The sequence below is a fragment of the Parasteatoda tepidariorum genome, chromosome 1 (assembly GCF_043381705.1).
Source record: "Parasteatoda tepidariorum isolate YZ-2023 chromosome 1, CAS_Ptep_4.0, whole genome shotgun sequence".
NCBI classification, from domain to species: domain Eukaryota; kingdom Metazoa; phylum Arthropoda; class Arachnida; order Araneae; family Theridiidae; genus Parasteatoda; species Parasteatoda tepidariorum.
Window position 1 is genome coordinate 33,379,184 of NC_092204.1, and position 20,743 is coordinate 33,399,926.

The window sequence follows — 20,743 nt, forward strand, 5'->3', positions numbered from 1 at the left end:
CGAAGGGGAATCAGTTTCGACAAATGTTTCAAGTTTATGCTTCATTAAAAATCGCTTGATTTCGTGACGAAATGGTTACCAAACGTAAGAAAATACACCTTAAGGATTGTTGAATTGACAAAAATTAATGTTTTATTTTTTTGAAGTTCTATATTCAGTTCAGTACAGTAAAGGCAATCAAGTTGCAAAACTTATGAAAAATATTAAAATTACTGACTTTTTAGTAGTGTTGCTCCCCAGGCTTATGAGTATCAATAACAGAAATGTGTCTTTCTTTCTTTTTTTTTAAATTGCAATACAATATTTAGGTCTTCCTGAACCTCCTCTTGATGTGCAAGTGGAACCAGGACCACAAGATGGCACATTGCTAGTAACATGGTTACCTGTCACCATAAATAACAGAGGAACATCTAATGGGGCTCCTGTTACAGGATATGCTGTTTATACAGGAGATCGAAAAGTTCAAGAAATTGAAAGTCCTACAGGTATCTATAATCACACAGGTATTCTAGATTAGTTAATCATAAACTTGATAGTTTTATAAATCAATTCATTACAGCAGTTTGATTCTCTGCACAAAGTTTATTGATTTATGAATTACTTTTTAAAAAAAATGAAGTAAAAAGTATTTGCAAATATACGCCACAATATTAGAGACTTCCTTTTTTTTTCATTTCATTTTTCGTAATTCATTTATAAAAAAATATTCATTTTTATAATTTTTGTATGAAAAATTACAATTTAATTAAACTATTCTTTAATGAAATGGCAAATTCTACATGCAGCAAGAGTCTTCCGTAGTTATGCTCTCACTCTATATTTGAGCCCTTTTGAAAAAATTTAATCAAAAAAGTATAAATTAGAATTATCAAATTAATATTTAAGATAGAGGGGAAAAAGTTATGGAATCTTAACGAATCGCTACAGAGGAAGATGGAACTGAAAGCATCCAAACATATTTGATTGCCGGAAAGAACAGAGACGATGAGATAGGTGATTATTGTAAATGCCTCCCAGTTTCAGTAGACTATTGAAATGCCTTTGATGTTTTTCATCCTGTCTTAGTCTCTTGCCTTACTGGATAGATTTTTATAGTATCTTAACTTCTTCTCGGTTTAAATATCAATTTCAGACCTTCAATGTATAAGCTTTCGTAATTATTTTTGATATTATACTAAAAATATGGAAACCATGATTTTTCGGTACAGCTAATATATTTTTTTACATTTAAACTTTATTTTTATTTTCCAAATAATAACCCAAACTTTTACATTTTTACAGGAGATCATGCTTTACTAGACATTTTAAATCTAGCTCCTTTAAAGAAACGAGCCGTGACCGTGCGGACAAAATCAGGAGATAATTTATCCATTGATTCTATGCCTTGTCTGATTCCTGTGGAATTATTAAAAGGTGTAGCAGCAACACTGGTATGTATTACATATTTCGAATCTCATAATAAGCATAAAAAATTTATAATCACGATATAATTTTATTTAGAACTTCCTTCCTATAGTTTTTTCTGACAATTTCTTTTTCTTTAAATATTTTTCTTGAATGAACTTTTAGTGCCCAAAACTTAATTTAACGTAGGAAAAATAATAAGTTATCAAAGCGTAGTTTTTTAAAAAGTCAGTATTAAATAAATTATAATTAATATTCAGATCAACAAAGGGTTTACCTTCATATAATTAATTCATTCACCATTTTTTTCTCGAAAAATTATTTTTATAACTTCGTTTCCTCTTTAAGATTAGCCCCCATACAGATTGATTTAGCTATGGCCAGTTTATTTTCTTCTAATTTAATTTAATTTAATTTAATTGGTGTGCTGCTAAAAAATAACTCCGCGATTAATTGGAGTACCATTAAAACAATATAATATTTTAATATAATTTATAAATTCAGAATTTTATTTATTGAAAAATACATGAGATCTCAATCCCTAAATTGATACACATGATTAAAATTTCTGCCTCGGAGGGAGTTCAAATGCTTTTATATTTAACTTGGAAGAGGTGTTTCTGAATATAGCATGGTTTGATTATGCTAGTTTTGAACTTGTGCTTCGTAGAGTCGTAAAGTGATGAGAGAAAGTATTGTGATAGTCACGTTGCAGAGATATATGAATACCTAGCATATCAATACAAAAGTTTTCTATCGATACAAAAGTTTTTAGTTGTGCACAAATAGATCTGAAGTGTAATGTCGTCAACACACGTCCTATTAGAGATATTCAAGAATTTCGTGTCGTACACATAATCGTGAACGTACGTTCTGAATTTGATCAAGCGTGATTTGAAGAACCTGTGGCCATGGACATGCACAGTTAGATCAAAACATAAGCACGTATATGTGATAGTTCGTCGAATCGCGAAATGAAATCTCTCCATTTATTTCATGATTTGTGTTGCTACTACTAAAATTGTGTAGATGTAATTCACACAAGTCATAAGCAATGCGACAGGTATAACCAATGGGATAGACAAAAAGGGACTTAAGTTACGTAAAATTTATGGATAGCGCAAGGGGGCAGGTATTACTATAGGAGACATCTCCTTTCACCGTAGTCATTGAGAGCCTGAACAATAATGACAAAAAATGACTATAACGGTCAGTATTAAACAGCGGGATACAAGGTAGAGTGATCCACAGTCTTATGATGGTGTATCTGCATGAAGCCCCCTAAAAGTGTACCATTTATCATTGGTTTCCTAGTTCAGCAATGGATTGAAGACTGTAGCCAAAGATCTCAACACAGAAAGGTGTCACCTACTGCAGTAAATGTAGCAGTCATGACAGGGTTTGATTACGATAAACCAGTACAAAACATTCAACGAGTTTCAGGAAAAGTCAAAGCATGTCAGAGGCTAACGCTTTCAATCTGTCCTTAGGTGGTGTATTGGTGGTGTATATTGGTGGTGTACTACCTAAGCCCTCTTAGACCTCTCAGCCAAGTAGCAGGAGTGCTTAGATTTGACTGGGAATTATATCTAACAGATGAACTATCCGTCTTATTAGTCACGTATTTCATTTTATAATTGGCGTTGAACAGCCGACCAAATTCTGAATCCAATGCTCAACTCAGTAGCCTAGTAATTTTGAACCCAATCCCGAAGACAATGGAATTTTCGGATCAAGTATTGGGAGAAATTTATCTTCATGGGGGACCTGTTGGTGGAACTAACCCATATTTGCGTAACATGGAGAGGAAAACCATGAGAACCTCCCACAATTAGCCTAACGGCAAGGGGACTTAGTCAAGTATTTTATTTTATTGTGGTCGTTGAACAGCCGATCCAAATTTGCATTCGTGGAGGACTTTTTTATGGAATTCAAAAATCTCTCATGGTTAGCCTGGTGGCAAGGGGACTCTAACCCCTGGTCCGTCTACCACTGAGGATATTTCATGTCAGCACTGTGATCGGTGCGAGCTGGATGTTGAATTTGTTTCAACCAGCCATCACTGGGTTTCGAATTCGTTTCACTTCATTGAAAGGCGAACGCTCTATCTCCTGAGCCACCACAGCTCTTAGTCAAGTATTATGCAAACTTGCCACGAAAATAATCTCGTGAAGCCATGATACCATCCACCTGTTTGTTTGAGGCAATGAGACTCATGAACCCATGACCTATCTATTACTACAAATAAATTATATCAACATTGTTGTCAATGCAGTTATCATCAAACTGGCCACTAATCTGTGACTTTAATGTTTCTAAATTCTTCATGTTTAATAAACCAAAATGCTCATCCTTTGGAACTCTATCCAGATATTTAGAAGTCCCACACTGCATGCTTTTCGAAATACCGTATTCCCCCATACTCTGTAAATTTACTTGTTTAATCTATTTGTATTCTTTTTTTCTACAGTTCTTATACTCGATATACAAATGTTCATTCATATTATTTACTTTCTTCAATAAATTAATTTTTAAAAAATCAAAATATCTTTAAAACAACTTTGAAATACGAAATTTATTCAAATCTTATCACTTAACTTAAATTATTTATTTTATATAATGAATTTTTTAAAAAAATTACAAAACTCGATGTTTTGAAATATGCTTTACTAAAAAATAAATTTGATAAATATTTAATGCCATATTGGTTTGTAATATATTGCCGTTCAGAGAGGACAACATATACAGTTCTAAATGATAAATCTACATAAAATTACGACTAGAAATCTTGTATATAATAAGTAAAAAATATGAATGGAATTTCAGTATTTACCCAGAATTTTCAATAGTCCTTAGAGTGAAATCTAGTTCTAAATCTCTGTTGCCATCCCTTTAAAGCTCCACCAGACAGAAACGGATGCGGTCCACGTGGAAGATGGCGAAAAGGAACCACAAAGACCACAAAGGAGGAGGTCTACAGGCAGCTCCGATTCCGAATCGGATACAGAGCTAGCCGAACTTCTGAAGCATGTGGCTCGCAGGACGGCTGAGTTCGATCCTGCCGCCGCTGCTACTGAAGGGTCTAACGGGCAACAGGTGAAATTCAAGACAGACGGTTTTATTGGTTGTGGGCTGCTTGCCGTTGTTTAATATTCTTGCTACTACTTCTTGTGCATTAAGAAATCAAAATTTAACTCTCCTTTTCACAGTAGGAAAAAACTTAACACTTTACCATATTAATTCCATGCATTCAGTGTTATTATATCACAACTTTTCAATTTTTTTTCGATAATAAAATTGAAGAGTTTTACTGACAGTATTTTATAGAAGGAACAAAACTTTTAATCCTAGAATATTGACAATTTTTTTTTATGAAAACAGCAATATGTATGTTTCACGTTACTGTTTTACTTTTAATTATCATTTATGGCATACCGGATAGCAAAAATAACAAAAGATTTTAATGGAAAGAGACAAAAATGTTGGTTTGTCGCGATCTGCTTAGAAAACAAGTGTGATCACCAAAATTCAAAATTCGTTACAAAGTTCATCAAAAGATGGCGCTGTTAGACTGGAAAAATTATAGAACAATGTGTTTCGCAACACCTTTAGACGCAATTCTCCTACATTTAACCTTTTCTAACCTTTATTAGGCGAAAAATCGTGTTAAAAGAGATGCACAAGAAGTGTTGGCATTTACATCTTGCTGCAGAATGGCTAACCTACCCTAACTCTGCTTCCACTAATCCACCCATTTCCATATTTAAAACCTTTTAGAATGATTTTTCTAAAACACTATATTAAGAGCATTTTGTTGTTTTTGCATTGCAACTTTCATGTGTTATGATAAGCATTTACTACAAGATTAAATGCATTTAAAAACAATTGTCTAAAGTATTCGTTTATTTCATAAATTTTTATTAAATCTAGTTGTTTAATTTAAGATCTTCAATTGGTGTTTCTATTTAATATAATCGATGTGGTGTTTATCATTCAATTAACAAAATTAAGCTCGCTTTTTATTGGTGTTTTTTTCTTTCTCTCTAAGAAGATATCTATTTGTTTCATATCCATACCCTCATCTGCACTAATGTTATCACTTCCTTCTTTCTGGTATATGGGCTCCACTGCTTATGGATGTTGTAACTCTGTCAAGCTTGCAGCTTAAATTTGCCAAGTATCTGATTTTTTTTGTGCATTTTTTAGGGAGCTAGAGTAGAAGACTTGGTAGAAGAAGGAATTAGATCTGAATTATCAGATATTGCTGAAGAACCTGAAGAGGATTTAATGCATTCAGAAGTGAGATGCTTTGTATAAGATTAAATCTTGTAATGCGAGTAAATATTATTATCTGCCATGAAATAAGCAAGCAAAAAAAATAGAGTTAAATTATTTAAACTGTTCTAAACAATCACTACTTTAAAGTTACTTATTTATAAAGCTACTTATTGACTTTAAAGTTCAACAATGGTACAGTGTTTAAGGTTCTGAGCTGTTGCTGTGAAACATGCTGAACATTGGAATTCCATGATGACTTATAACTCACTCAACTTAAGATCAGTGGAAACTTTTCTGTTTAGTAGATATGGCTTTTGTGCAATGCTAGCCACATTTCTCCTATCATGCCGTTACATGATCAGAAAGTTCTCTTGATCTATCCCCCTGACCAACGACTAATTGTTGAGGGAATACTTTTATTATAATCATTTTCATTATTATATCAGTATACTTAGTACTTTAAAACAAATATCTTCCATTCTCAATAAAAATCTTTCATAAAATTTTAAATTGCTTTTATCATTTACATTATCATTTTTATTATTATCATTGTTATATTCATTTTACTTTAAAATGAAAATGTTCCCTTTTATATTCGAAATTTTAAATTGCTTTTACTTCGTTATGTCTCTAAATGCAACACCGTGTAAAAAATTTGTTTTTTTTTTTAGATATTTTAAGTCTTTTAAGAAATTTCACTATTTTAGATGTTTAAAAAAACTTCTTAACTTCTAAAAAGTTTTAAAATATACTGTAAAGATAGTTTATCAGTATTTGTGTTTTAATTTCTCAATTTCTTTCAACACTGTATCTAATCTTCAATTTAATTTGTATATATTTTTCAAAATAGTAGTAAATAGTTATAAGCATCTAACAAAAAAATCTCTTGTGTGATTTTGCAAAGACTGAAACTTTGAAATGCAGTCGTAATAACTGGTATACTAGCGCGACTTTTTAGGCTTTTGCTTTCTTTGCAAAGCATAAGAAAGAACTTTATTGAAATATTGTTTTGGTAGATAAAATAAATGAACAGTTACGACAGACGAACATATTTAATTTTCAATTTCTCTTTATTAATTTCAGCGTAAAGATAAAAAAGGACAGCAGCATTCCAGAGAGGGAAAATCAAGGGAAAGCAAATCTCCCAGAGATTATGACCGTAGATCCGACAGAAGAGATGACAGGTACGATCGTCGTGTTGATGATCGTTACGACGACCGACATGGTAGAGTAGACGACCGACGAGACAGAGATACAAGAATAGGAGACAGAAGAGACCGAGATTATAAGGATGATAGATACGACGACCGTCTAGATGAGAGGTCCAGAAGAGATGGTAGAACAGACGACAGACGAGACCGTTACAATGTCCGAGACGGTAGAGATTCCGATCTTCCACGCACAAAACACTCTCAATCTCATCCCGATTCTCGGTCTCATGATCGACATCATGGGCGGTCATCACCGACTAATGTTCATAGAGACTCTAGAGACAGGCATTACGGTGGCCGAGGTGGTGTGGAGCATCGCCATAACTTAGATGTGGAAAGAAGAAACTCTGCAGGGCAAGTTGTAATTGAGCCTGAAGAGAATCTTAGTGATAAGGAAATATACCCTCAATCCCAACATGTTATTCCAGCAATAGGTAAGAAACATGCTATTCCTATCTAAACATATTATTCTAATAATAGGTAAGGAACATTTTATTCCTTTTCCTGACATATTATTCCAGCAATAGGTAAGGAACGTATGCACAATATTACATCTTAGAAAGGAGATAAGTGCGGGGTGCTGGATCATCATATACTGAGTACTCGATGCATAACTCGTAGTTTCAATTCGCTTTTCTTCTCAATACGCAGTATACTCTCCCACATTCGAAAATTCCGGTTTGTTTTTTCTTGTGATAATAAACTAAAGCAGAAATTTTTTTTAAAAATTGCATTGTAATAACACTTATGTCTGAATTCTGAAAAGCATGACTATTTATTTATTTGACCTTTTATATATCAGTTTAAATTATTTCTATTAGGAGGACGGGAAAGTAATGTCGTTTCGGTACATTTGATATTTGTTATCAAGATTTTATTTTTAATCAATAATGTATTCACCCCCGTTAGCAACAACCTTTCAATGCTGGATCGAAAATTAATCGAATTGGATCGGAGAAATGATTTGGTGTTTTTAAGACTAACGAATATTTAATGCACCGAAATGACATTACTTTTCGGTCCACCTAATATGTAGTGGTGGACAAAATTCCTTTAATCGTAATTTATCAGAACATTTAGACATTACCGTTGTACTATAGAGATAAATAAATTTTTTTTTTTCAAATTGTGGAATTTTCGTAGTGGTTGGAGGATATGACACTGTATTCTATAAACACTCAAAAATCGAAAAATTTTCTTCGTTTTTTGATGAAACTGTATTCTGGGCAATCCCCGAATAAACATTTTTAAAAAAGAGCCTTAAAAAATAAACTAAGAGCAGGCATTATTGAATATTTTATTTATATAATAGATAAGGTATCTTATAGTAAATGAATAATCACAAGAAACTAAAGTGGAACAATATATTTAATATTAAAACTTCATTTGCTTCAAAAGCTTAAGAAGGTGGTAAAAGTGAAAAAGCCTCGACAGCTCAAAAATATACGCCTATTCTCAAGATTAGCTGAACGTGGACTTGAGAATGGGCGCCTATTTTTGAGCGCTCAAAACACGTGTCGACTTTTTTCACTAAGTTTTTGAAGCAAATGAAGTTTTTATATTATCAAACCATTTAATAATTTTTATTGATGTGCATTTCAGAAATTACTCGAGACAGTGAGCTAGCCAATCATGACGACTACATGCGCGGTGGTCGCCGTGGCCAGTACTCTGATGCTCATAAAAGCCCATCGTCACAATACTATCCAGGAGATAGGAATCGCCCTCCTGCCGCATCACCAGCCCCCGTAAACCGATACTCTAGAGGCCAAGAGAATAGTTACTACGACGATAGAGGTCATAGTCGGTCTGCGAGGGATGACTATCACGGAAGGGATGACTATCGTGGCAGAAGTAGTCGCAGGAGCGAGAAATCTCGTATGTTCATGGCTGTCTACGACTACGATCCTCATACCATGTCAACAAATCCAGCCACTGCCAATGAAGAGTTGTCTTTCCACGAAGGACAGCTTATTAAGGTAAACAAAATTATTTCATCATGAATTTAATTAATGCAAAGTAAAGTTGTCTAAGCTGATGTCACTACACTGACTTGCCTACTGTAAATTCCTAATTGGACAATAAATTACCAGTAGCAACCAATTGGAATACGTTTCATTTCGAAGTAAAATAGAGTAAATAACTAGTTACCATTAAAATCTACAATTCTCGATTATATATTCGTTACGCGATTATATATAAATTACGATTAATTGAATAATCAAATGATACATTTCCAGCTAGCTTGAATGCGAAATCTCCTAACTGCATTATATCACCATTAACCTCATTTCACCATCTTCAATACAAAATTTTATTTTCCGTTTTTTTNTTTTTTTTACGACTAATTGTTTCAATTTTATAAAATACGAAATTCGTGTTGCATAAGGCATTTACCATAGTACGTACGCGTTGTATAGGTATTTCTGTATCTAATATGATTAAAGAATTGCAATAAGCAGCTTTAAACTTGCCCAGATTAGGCTTGGGGGGAAAAAGAAAATAGTCGTGCCGATTAAAACAAATTTCTCTAAACAAAAAACATTTTAAACAAAACAAAAAAATATTAACTGATGTTGATCTGATCTTCTTTTTCTTCATATTATTGTTATTAAAATAATTATTAAATTCTGTACAGTAATAAAATTAGTTGTATAATATTATTTTTAACAACTGTACATAACACTTTTTTTAGGTATTTGGGGAGAAAGATAGAAATGGTTATTTTTATGCTGAAATAAATGGTCGAGTGGGTTATGTTCCTTATAAGTTTGTCACAGAAGTTCCGTTAGATGAAGAGGAAGCCAATCACCACTTCATGAATGAAACTCTTTCTTCTCGCCATCATACAGGTACGCTTAGAACAAACAGCAATACAAGGTGCTTCATAATTACCACCCTTAATGTGCACTTGACTCTTAATCATTGTCATAATGAAATTAAAAAAAGTGTAAAATTAAAGGTCTCAAATTGATATTTAAGAGACGAAAACAGAAAAACTATCGAAATATGTCAAATCATTAGCAGGGTGGAGGAAAAGCATCAAAACCAGTTGCCTAATGAAATGGAAAGGCGTCTTTAACGATATACTTCTTCGTATTCCAGCAACCAAATTGATTTTTATACTTTTAATCTCTGCCTCCGCATATGATACATCAAATTTTAATATTTTTCCTCTTTTTGCTTTGGTTAAATATTAATTTGCCACGTAATGTTTTTTTTCGCTTAAAATGCATATTAAGAGTGGTAATTTAGGAACACCCTGAATACATCCTAGATATTTATTTTTTATGGGAATTTTGCAGGGGATCCTAGTGATCCATGGTCATCTCTTCCGGTCAAGAAAATGGTCGCTCTCTATGATTATGATCCTCAGGAACTTTCGCCAAATGTTGATGCTGAAGTAAGTAAAACATGCTTTTTAGTCAAAGCAGATCCTTGAATAATCTGTAATAGCTTTTGTACCTGATTAAAAAATATTTGCTCTCTTATCCTATATTATTAGAAATTCTATTTAACTGGGGAAAATATAATTGAACAAAGGTTGGAATTTACTACATGCAGCACATTGAGATTTACTATTTAATTTATATAGTTAATCAAAAAAAATTTCAATTTTGATAGTGATGACTAAATAAATTTTAAACAAATAATATTTAAAGCAAATCATTTGAGAAATAGGCAAAAATCATACTTAAAAATTTAGTTTATTTTCCACTCCATTTTGTAACTTATGAAAATAAAGATAAACACATCGATAGACTAATATAGTATAACTTCCCTCTAAAAATCATAATGTCAAAACTCCTATAATATTTAATAATTTTAAACAAAATATATCCCTAAATAAATTTTAAACACTTTTATTCATAGCAAATTATTGGAGAAGTAGGTAAAAATCACACTCAGAAATTTAGTTTATTTTCCAATCTCGTTTTGTTACGGATGAAAACAAGATAGACACATCAATAGACTAATATAGTAAAAATTCACACCAAAAATTATAATCAATGTCGAAATTCCCAAATTTAATAAATTTTAAACAAACTGTATTTCTAAATATATTTTAAACAACTATATTCATAGTAAATTAATTGAGAAGTAGGTAAAAATCACACTCAGAAATTTAGTTTAATTTCGATTCCCATTTCGTTTCGCAAAAAAACAAGATCGATACATCGGTAGACTAATATAGTAAAAAATTCACACTAAAAATCACAATCAACGTCATAATACCCATTATATTTAATTTAATAATACTATAGTCACGTTCAGATTTCCATGTAACAGTTAATCTTCGAATTTCCATATGAAGATATTCTGGTCCAAATAAATTTTATTGTGAAGATAGTCAATGTCTTATTTTAAACAAATTCCCAATGATCTTCTTTTTCTTCAGAAAGTATTCAGAATTAAGAATTAATCCATTGACCTTGAGTTCAAATAAATCTGATCCACGGTTTCAAGAAAATATTTCAAAAACTAAAATCTCAAGTTAAGGATATACTTAGCATTCTTTACGTTTAGTCATTAACACCAATCTATCCCATGTTGCCAAGTAAAAAAGCATTTAGCATTACAAAAATGAATACATGTTGGAATTATTCCCAAAATTACCATTTAGAACATTGATAATAAAAACCTATTATTCTAATTTCATTAAAATTTCAACATGATTAGTTCTATAAAAATAGTCTCAAAACTCTAAAAATAAAAACTATTACATTTTTGCATCCCTGTTTCGTAATCTTTTTAATAAGGAGAGAAAGAAAGAGAAAGCACCAATATACAATATTTGAGCTTGTTCTTTTTATACTTTTTAAAACTAATTCCTACTTTTTACATTTTCATGCGATGCCTTCCTTCATAATGGATTATATAAAACCGAACTTTCACATTTACAGCAGGTAAGCTTTCATAAATATTAAATAAAAATTATTTTCTTCAAAAATCGAAAACTATTTGTTCTTATTTTGCATACAATTTTTATGTTTCACTAAAATTTTTATCATTACTGACCTATAAAATTTTTTAAAAAATTAAAACAAGAAGTATTTAAAGAAATCGTTTTTAAATAATTATTAATTCATCCTTCATGTAGTTTATAACACTACATTATGGCTCATATTTGATAGTGCTTAATTTACTCAATATTATTTATTTAATTTATAAACTAATATGCATTTAATATGAAGGAAAAAAATTAAAAATCGTTTATAATCAGGGGTCTGTTTAGAAGAAATTTGGGTCCGTTAACGGACCCTTCACAAAATATCTTTTCATAAAAACGGACCCTTCACAAATTTGTTTATCTTCATTATTGTTTTGTTAATCGAATAAACCCTTCCCAGGGGGTTGAGAAAGACAGATGTAAACGAACTAAGTTTTGTCTTCGGCAGACGCTTCTTCCTTTATTCGTCCGAAATTAATATTCTGCGTTCAGCAGTATAGGCTAAATACCAAATATTTGTATGTTGCATCTCTAATTTAGTAGCGGCAATTGTTGTTAATCTTAGAAATTTTAATTTTTTTTATTATAATTTTGCAGTGTTGAGTATAATCTTGTATCTCTTTACAATTTAAAAACTCCCTAAAAAAGTTTTCTGCAATAACAGGACCCTATTTGCACAAATTCACCAAAGCAGGACCCTGGTTGAAAGAATGTGACTTAACGTTTATTTTATATTCACAAATTAGGAATAATTTTTTCACAATTTTACAAAAGCGGACCTTTTGCAAAATGTCTGGACAGATCCCTGATAATAGTTCAGTAAAAAACGAAGCATACTGAATAATTTCTGATTTACTGATCAGATATATTCATTCTAAATTTCAATATCCATTGCTTTAAGTTGCACCCAATTTTATGCTCATCAGTTACAATAAGTTTTATGTATTAAGTATAGTAATATGTGAGAGATTTTTTTTATGAAATATTAATTAAAAGATAAAGTTTTTTTCATGAAATATTAATTTTTAGCCCCTAATAATTTTAGTTCTTATTTGAGAAGCATTCATAAAATATGAGCTGATTATTAAGTGCATATGCGCTAGAAATTCTTCGATTCAAAAATATTTACACTAGATTTTGAAATGCACTGTGCCAAAGATAATTTCCCATAAAAATAAAATTTCTTTAACTTTTTTTTTTTTTGTTTAATTTTAATAGCCATGATTTACCAACTATAAGTATTAAAATATTTTGCATCATGTTTTAACTTATTTATATATAGTCATTTTAGCTTGTAAACAATTTTTTCGATTTTATGGAGTTATCGTCTTCAATTCGAATTTTGCATTGTATAGGAAGTGCGCAAATCAATACGTTATTAATGTTTAAAAAAATATTCAATTCTGTAGATGGAGTTGCCTTTTAGAACAGGAGATATGATTTATGTTTATGGAGATGCTGATGAAGATGGTTTTTATATGGGTGAACTGAACGGTGAGAGAGGTCTTGTTCCGTCGAACTTTCTTACAGAAGCTCCTCCAGATTTTAGAGACCCGCGATTAGCTCAATCTAGCCGTAGCGGAAGTGGTGCATACACAAAAGGTGAGTTTATTCTTTGGAACAATTTTCTATGAGCAGTAAAATTATTAATTTTTCTGCTACCCCGATAATGTGCTGTAGTAGTAGGGGAGAGTTGGATAAAACGGGATAGTCGGACAAAACGGGATATGTCGCCTAGGGACCAGACTATTGCAGCTATCTAGTGGACAACGACAGAAACATGTTATTCGACCGTGATTATATCATTCTCGGTGCGTCCCGCCTCGAGATCACTATTTGATAGAGTTGTAGGTCTCAGAATCTTTTTACTCTATTTTTTTGCCATTTTCTACATTTACGTGCGTTGTTTTTTACATTGTACTGCCTACATATATGGGAATAAAATTCCGGTGAGTATTTAATTTAATTAACCATTTATTTACCAATATTTTTATGTGCAGTCTATCTAATTTTCTTTTCACATTTACGCCGCAACCATGTTTGTTTCAAAAAGTGACGGAGTCGGACAAAACGGGACACTTGTGAGATGGATAAAACGGGATAGAGTTTTTCATGTCCCGTTTTATCCACCTATTTATTTATTTGATTATTACATTTTAAAATAGCCATATATTAATGTAGGCCTAGGCTTTTTAAACAACTTATTTATATTAACTATATATTTTTTTGAATAATTTAGTCTCTTTATATAGTAATGCAAAATTTGTTTATTAACGTTCATTATTAAGCATTTTATTTTCGACTCCAGGATTTCACATCTTTCTTTAGAACTAATTGTAATGTATTTCTCTGATGAAGACTTTTTTATACATAAACAATTATTATACATAAACAATTATTTATATATTTGCATTATTTATTATTTTATCTTTATATATATGCAAAAAATTAAACATTGTAAACCCTATCCCGTTTTATCCAACCCAGGTATGCTAAAACGGGATATGTAAGAGTTTGGAAAGGAATTTTTTTTTCTATTTCGCTGTCATTAAAATTAGTTGAAAATAAGTTTTTTGTGTGCTTCAATAAATGGTGTAGCTACAAAAAAAATAATGCATTGTTTTCCTAAACAGATATTTCGTAGTAAATAAAAACAATAATGGTATCCCGTTTTATCCAACTCTCCCCTACATCGCAATAGAACCCCGCACTGTCTGAGAAATATCTTTGAGGATGATCGCCGAAGACTTGCCATAGCAATTTTGACTCTCTGCAAAAGGGATAGCTCCCATACTTTGTTAGCGCTATGACTTAGACGCGAAATCGAGCAACTTATGGTAGAACAGTTTCAAAAGTTCGATATCTCACACCCACAGTCCTTTCACCGGTTGATCAAAGTGACCCATTCACTGACAGCTGCCAGTGATGCTTGACTTCGGTGTTCTACTGGGAACCGTGTCTTTACAATCAGCTCTCTGTGAGACGTGGTGGTTTAGGGGATAAAGCGTTCGCCTCCCAATTATGTGAACCGGGTTCGAATCCCAGCCATGACTGGTTGATACGAATTCGAATTCCGCACCGTCTCGCACCGACCACAGTGCTGAAGTAAAATATCCCCAGTAGTAGACGAATCATGGACCATGAGTCCTCTAGCCACCAGGCTAACCATGGGAGATTGTCGTGGTTTTTCTCTCCATGAAACGCAAATTCGTGTTAGTTCCACCAAAAAGTCCTCTACGAAGGCAAATTTCCTCCTATACTTGATCCAGGAATTCCCTTGTCTTCGGGATTAGATTCAAAATTTATTTTAAAGACAATAGAAAGCATGAAACAGTTTTAAAGCACTAAATCAGTGGTCCCCAACCTTCGGTCCGCTGGTCGATACCGGTCCGTGAATCAAATGGTACCGGACCACCCTAGGAACATTAAATTATTTCCAATCTATCTTTCTGTGGCGTATTTGTCTCTGAGCAACTTTCTATGGACGAGAGGTTAACTGGGAGCTGAGATAAAACTAAATATCTGAGATAAACTTAAAACTAAGATCCGTCACCTAAAGCCATGCCCATACAGGGCATTTAACTGTATTTTATTTTGAAGGTATGCTTAAATACAATTAAATTTAAGTTATTTAATCAAAACCATCTAAAATCTGAACAATCAACGTCCCCTCCCCTTCCATGGTAAAAGTTTCAAACGTTGACCTGTCAGCGGCGATTAAAAGGTTGGGAAGCACTGCAGTAAATGACTAATTTTGTTTATGAACACAACTTATCGATTTTTATATCATGTTCTTGAATCAAATCAAATAATTTTCTCTAACAAAGACATAACCTTTTACATAACAAATAAGAAAATCTTATTTGAAATTCAGAAGAGCGTATTTTAACCTCCCTTTCACGATAATCCAATTTAAAACTAGAAGCGGCTACATCTGCAGCTGTACGTACATCTACAGCTTATATCTGATGACAACCAATGTCATTCATTTCTAACTTATTTTAAAACCAGTACTAACTTATTTTAAAACTAGTACTAACTTATTTTAAAACTATTTCTACTGCCAAAAGGCACTACAAATCAGATAAGATAGGAAAAACAATCAAATTCAAAGTTTAAGCAGACTTTGCTGCTCCTATCCAGCCCATGTTTGTCCAGAGATGTTAAAATTTGTTTCTGTGATAAAATTCTAAACTTTTTAGTGTTTTTTCTGTCTTGTTTTATTTGTGGTGCCTTCTGCTAGACCGTAGAAATAAGCTGTGGATGTGAACTAGTTTGGAAATAAGACAGAAATTACTTGTATGAGCAGGAAGGTAGTGCTAACTCCATTTTTTAACAAGTAGAGTTAGACCATTATTCAAACAAGGCCTACAATTGTTCACTCATGTTTAAAACACGCTAATACATATTGACGAGCCGCGTTGGCTCAGGCTATAGAGCGCTCGCCTCACAATGAGGTGATCTAGGTTTAAATCCTAGAGGTGACTGGTTGATACGAATTCTGTTCCCGGCTCGGACAGTGCTGACGCAAGAATATCCTTATCGCTTGACCGATCCTGGGTTAGAATTCCCTTGTCGTTTGGCTAACTGTTTGGAGGTTTTTGTGACTTTTCTTGCTATGTAACGCAAATGCGGATTAGTTCCATTAAAAAAGTTCTCAGCGAAGGCTAGTTTGTTCCAATGCTTAATCCAAAAGTTTCCTTGTCTTCCAGATTGGGTTCAAAATTACAAAGCTACGGAGTTGTAAACTCAGAATTGGGTCTGATGTTCAACGCCTGTTTTAAAATAAAATGCACACTGACAAATTTTGGAAATCAGGAATTGTAAAATAATAATAATTCATTCAATTTTCATAAAATTATTAACACTTTCTGGTTTATTTCAGATTACCGAGATAGTTCGCAACCCATGCGTGGCAGTGGCAATGCACATTATTCATCAAGAACTTCCAAAGATCACATGCCATCAGATAAGGGAAGATATTCAGAGAGGCCTAGTTCAGATCGAACTGGCTACGATCGATCTAGGGAACACACAAGTGAAAGAGACAGCAGGGGACAGTACAATAGCTCAGGACGTTCAAACCAACACTGGTAGCGAATATTTGCTTTAAAAAAATTAACCAACAGATAGCCAGAGAATCAACTGTATGTATTACAAAACTTGTTCTTCCGCCTAAAAAATAATGTGCTACACTATCAGTGTTTCTCTCAGCTATTTTCTGTCATAAAAATATACATTGAGACTCGCTATATCTTTGTGATTGAGTGTTAAAAAAATCATATCGTAATACAACAAAGAAAAAAAAAGATTGATGTACTTGAACTTAAAACTGACGCTTGTGTTGGCTTCTTGCTTGAGAAGTGTTGAAATGCTGTTATTCACTGCCATTTAAGATTTTGTTCATCAATCTTTTTTTAAATGATGCTGCTTCCTGAAAATGTTTAATGAATGTTAATGTTTTTAATTGTTTATGAAAGATATACCTGCCTCTAGTCAGTCGCTTGGGTTGCTTAAGGCTGAAAAAGTCTCTTTTTTTATCAATTAAATAAATTTAATCAAATCTATATAATAAAATGTATTGGATGGTAAAGAATGGCATCGCATATGCCATTAACCGAAAAAAATTGGCCGGCTTTACTTTCTATTTCTTTTTTTAATTACTTTATTTTCTTACGTGACTTTTGCCAATAACGAATGAAACAAATGATTTAGAAACATGACGGGGCGCTAAAAATATAGATTTAGCACTTTCACGTAGCTCTCTCCAGGTTCGTGTTCGTATGGTCTGCGCAGTTACAACAGTGCAATCTTGGTTCTCTGCAGATCTCGTGCAGAGCAACAATATTTCACTTTTTGACTTTATTGTTAACGAAGACTCCGAAAATATATATTCCGAGCAGTTATTACAGAAAAATCTGTTGTAATCATGTTATAATTTTATAACATATTAATGGCATTAAGTCTTTTTTTTTCTTTAATTAATTGTTCAATACCAACTAAAAGAGTTTTCGAAATATACCCTTATTTTAACTAATTTAGTTTCATTTATTAATTCGAATATCTCTGATTTAATAGTTGAACTTTAAAGAACATTATTGAAATCTACAAATGCATCAATTAAAGCTAAAAACACTTTTTTTTAATTATGAAAACCCAAGCCTGTTTAGTGCCTGCAGGATGATACTAGTATAGGTGGTGTAGACGATTTTAGGATGCCACCATCTTCTCATTGTTGAAACTTTGTGCCTTTTCGAATGTAAGATGAATATCTAGTTCAGTTTTAGAGAGATAGATCATTGCTCATTCTAAGCATGGATGGAAAGAATGATTGATGAAACGGAAAATAAACATTGATGATTACAGGGGCAAGGTATACTTTTGTTTATTTTCATGTCGTAATTTTAAAACGCTCCTCTCTTGTTTATTTAATTAAAAAAAACTGTAATAAAATTAAATATTTAAAGGAATTAAGATTTCAAAATGGCCAAATCCACTTTTCACTATTTTGAGAGAAATACTCAAAAATTATGTGTGCTTTGATGTTCATTAACTTTAAATTCGTTATACATTAGGAAAAAAAGTAAATAATAATTATTTTTAAATTAAAGTTAAATCTTAGCACTTTATTAAGGTGCCAGAAATTTTTTACAAAAATAGGGTTTAATATGCTGCAATATTTTAACATTGTAAAACAACAAAATTATTAAAAAATATATGTTGGACTTTGATACCTTTAAAACCCATTAAAAATAGAACTTGATAAATTTTGCCTCCTTGATTTTTGGCTTTTATGTGTTTTTTTCCTTTTATGGTGTTAGTATAATATCTGTATCGCCTGCTGCTATAGATGTAAAAAAACATTTGATCACTTTTAAAAACTAAAATTGCTTATTAAAATCTTATCTCAAGTTAATTTTTCTGTATATAAAAAAAAGTGAGTGAAAATTGCCCCATGGAACTTAGTTATAAATAATTTATAATTTGAACATGTCTGTTTTTAATATTATGCATTAAACAAACTGAATCTGGTCAGTTTAAAATAAAGTTTTACTTATTTATTTAAAACTTTAGCTTAGCTGGCTTAAACTTTTTATTTTTAAGTTATTGGTACTTCTTTGACACCTCTTCTGCATTTTATTTTAAGGGTTAAAATTGTAGTCTTTTTGGAATTGGTCACTTTTGAATCTAAGTCCTTCCTTTCTATATATATATATATAATAGGAACACATGATTCCTGTATAAATTTAATACAATGTACGTGTAAGCATTTATTAAGAGCATTCATTATATAACAACGAACAATGCCAAATTTAGGCAGCATAATGTTTTCATATCGGCAGGATTACTAGAAAAAGCGTTAAACTAAATAAATACCATTTTTAAACTGCAAATTTTACATAAACTAAGCATAAGATGCCTAGTTGATAAATAGTATTTTACACTTTTCTCTACATGCTTAATTTGATAAAAAGCGCCGGAGTAAAATTAGCATAAACAATTTAAAAACTTCAGCATCGCATTTTTCTCAAGAAAATGCTGTGATAACTCTGTATTTCTATTAATGTGTTATAATAATAAAGTAAATAAAAATTTGTAAATTTTGATTGGTAAGGCATCTCTAAATGTATTCTAATTCTAGTCTTTTATCAACAATTTTTGAACTATCTTTCCATATAATGTATACCAAAGATTAGTGAGTAGTGTGAATGTTATGAGTGCTAACTATACGATATTTACAAAAATAATACTTATTAAGCGAGATCTATTGTTAATATAATCAAAATAAAAGGTGTAATTATGATATTGCTCTTAAAATTGCAAAATATTGCAGAGATTGCTAATTTAAATCAGGCAATTCTAAATACCGCTAAAAAAAAAAACTCATATCAATTAATGAGCTTTGTGTGCAATACTAATAACATTTAGAATGCAACTTATCTATTTCATATATTTATCTATATATAGTGATATTTATTTTAATGTTTCTTATATTTTGATATTTAAAACCAGAAAAAGAAAAGTACATTTTTTAAAGCTGTAAGTGTAGCATTTGTAAAATGTAAGATGCTATTTAAGCTATCATTTATTTGATTTCAGTTTAAGTGTAGTAAAAGTGCAAAAATGAATTTCTGCTAAAAAGGAACTCTAATGGATTTTGGTTCTAAATTTAGTGTGTTAGGTTTTTGGTATGATATGGTGCTAATTTTCCTATATTGCCTTATTATTGAACAATCAAATATTTTAGTGAACTTGATGTTTTTTTCTCCATTAATGTTTGTTTGTTAAATAGTTTTCAATATGTTGCTATTTATTGTAAAAATGCAGCTCTATAAAAAAAAAATTCCAGGTAATAATACATTTTTTTCGCCTACATATATACTAAAAATTAACAGCATTAACGGTTATTAACATTTTGCCACACAAGCAAACAAAAGCACTAAATGCAACTTAAATAAAGAAATTGCAAGCTTATTTAATTATTCATTTAATTTATATTTCTTACATCACATAAGAGAATGACAAAAAAAGTTTCCAAACATAACAATTAAGCTGTTTTTCTTTTGCATGGAAAATATTTTAAAGTAAGCAGATTTTACTTCAAATTAAATATCTATTAAATTTCAATAACAATTAAATACGAAAAAATCTTTGCATTCTACTGAATATAACAAATAAAAGTGGCGAAACAAAGAAATAAAATGCATCCGAAAAAAATTGAGCATTTTTTGAAGCATAGGTATGCAAAAGAGCAAAAGTATGCTTTTAAATCTTTATCACTGTCATGCTTATAACTCACACTTGACGGCTGTATATAACTTAATTAATATATTTCCCTAATGCTTTTACCACCGTATAAATTATTCGTAATCCATATTTACCACATAAACGCCAATGT

General features: G+C 31.5%; 1 protein-coding gene across 10 annotated transcripts in view; it reads left to right on the forward strand.

Annotated features, from left to right (window-relative positions):
- Positions 1-19,635, forward strand: part of LOC107442660 (RIMS-binding protein 2) — a 106,965-nt gene extending 87,330 nt beyond the window's left edge. For 6 of the 10 annotated variants that reach the window (XM_043057810.2, XM_071178480.1, XM_071178482.1 and 3 more), the window contains 10 exons: positions 309-485; positions 1,282-1,430; positions 4,303-4,500; positions 5,611-5,703; positions 6,766-7,327; positions 8,496-8,872; positions 9,589-9,745; positions 10,199-10,296; positions 13,254-13,446; positions 16,730-19,635. In XM_043057810.2, the coding sequence (XP_042913744.1) occupies positions 309-485; positions 1,282-1,430; positions 4,303-4,500; positions 5,611-5,703; positions 6,766-7,327; positions 8,496-8,872; positions 9,589-9,745; positions 10,199-10,296; positions 13,254-13,446; positions 16,730-16,941 (2,216 nt within the window). In that variant the 3' untranslated portion in view covers positions 16,942-19,635. The remainder of the gene's footprint in view (positions 1-308; positions 486-1,281; positions 1,431-4,302; positions 4,501-5,610; positions 5,704-6,765; positions 7,328-8,495; positions 8,873-9,588; positions 9,746-10,198; positions 10,297-13,253; positions 13,447-16,729) is intronic. The other 4 variants (XM_071178493.1, XM_071178487.1, XM_071178492.1 and 1 more) reach the window with 1 other exon arrangement.
- Positions 19,636-20,743: the final 1,108 nt, after the last annotated feature.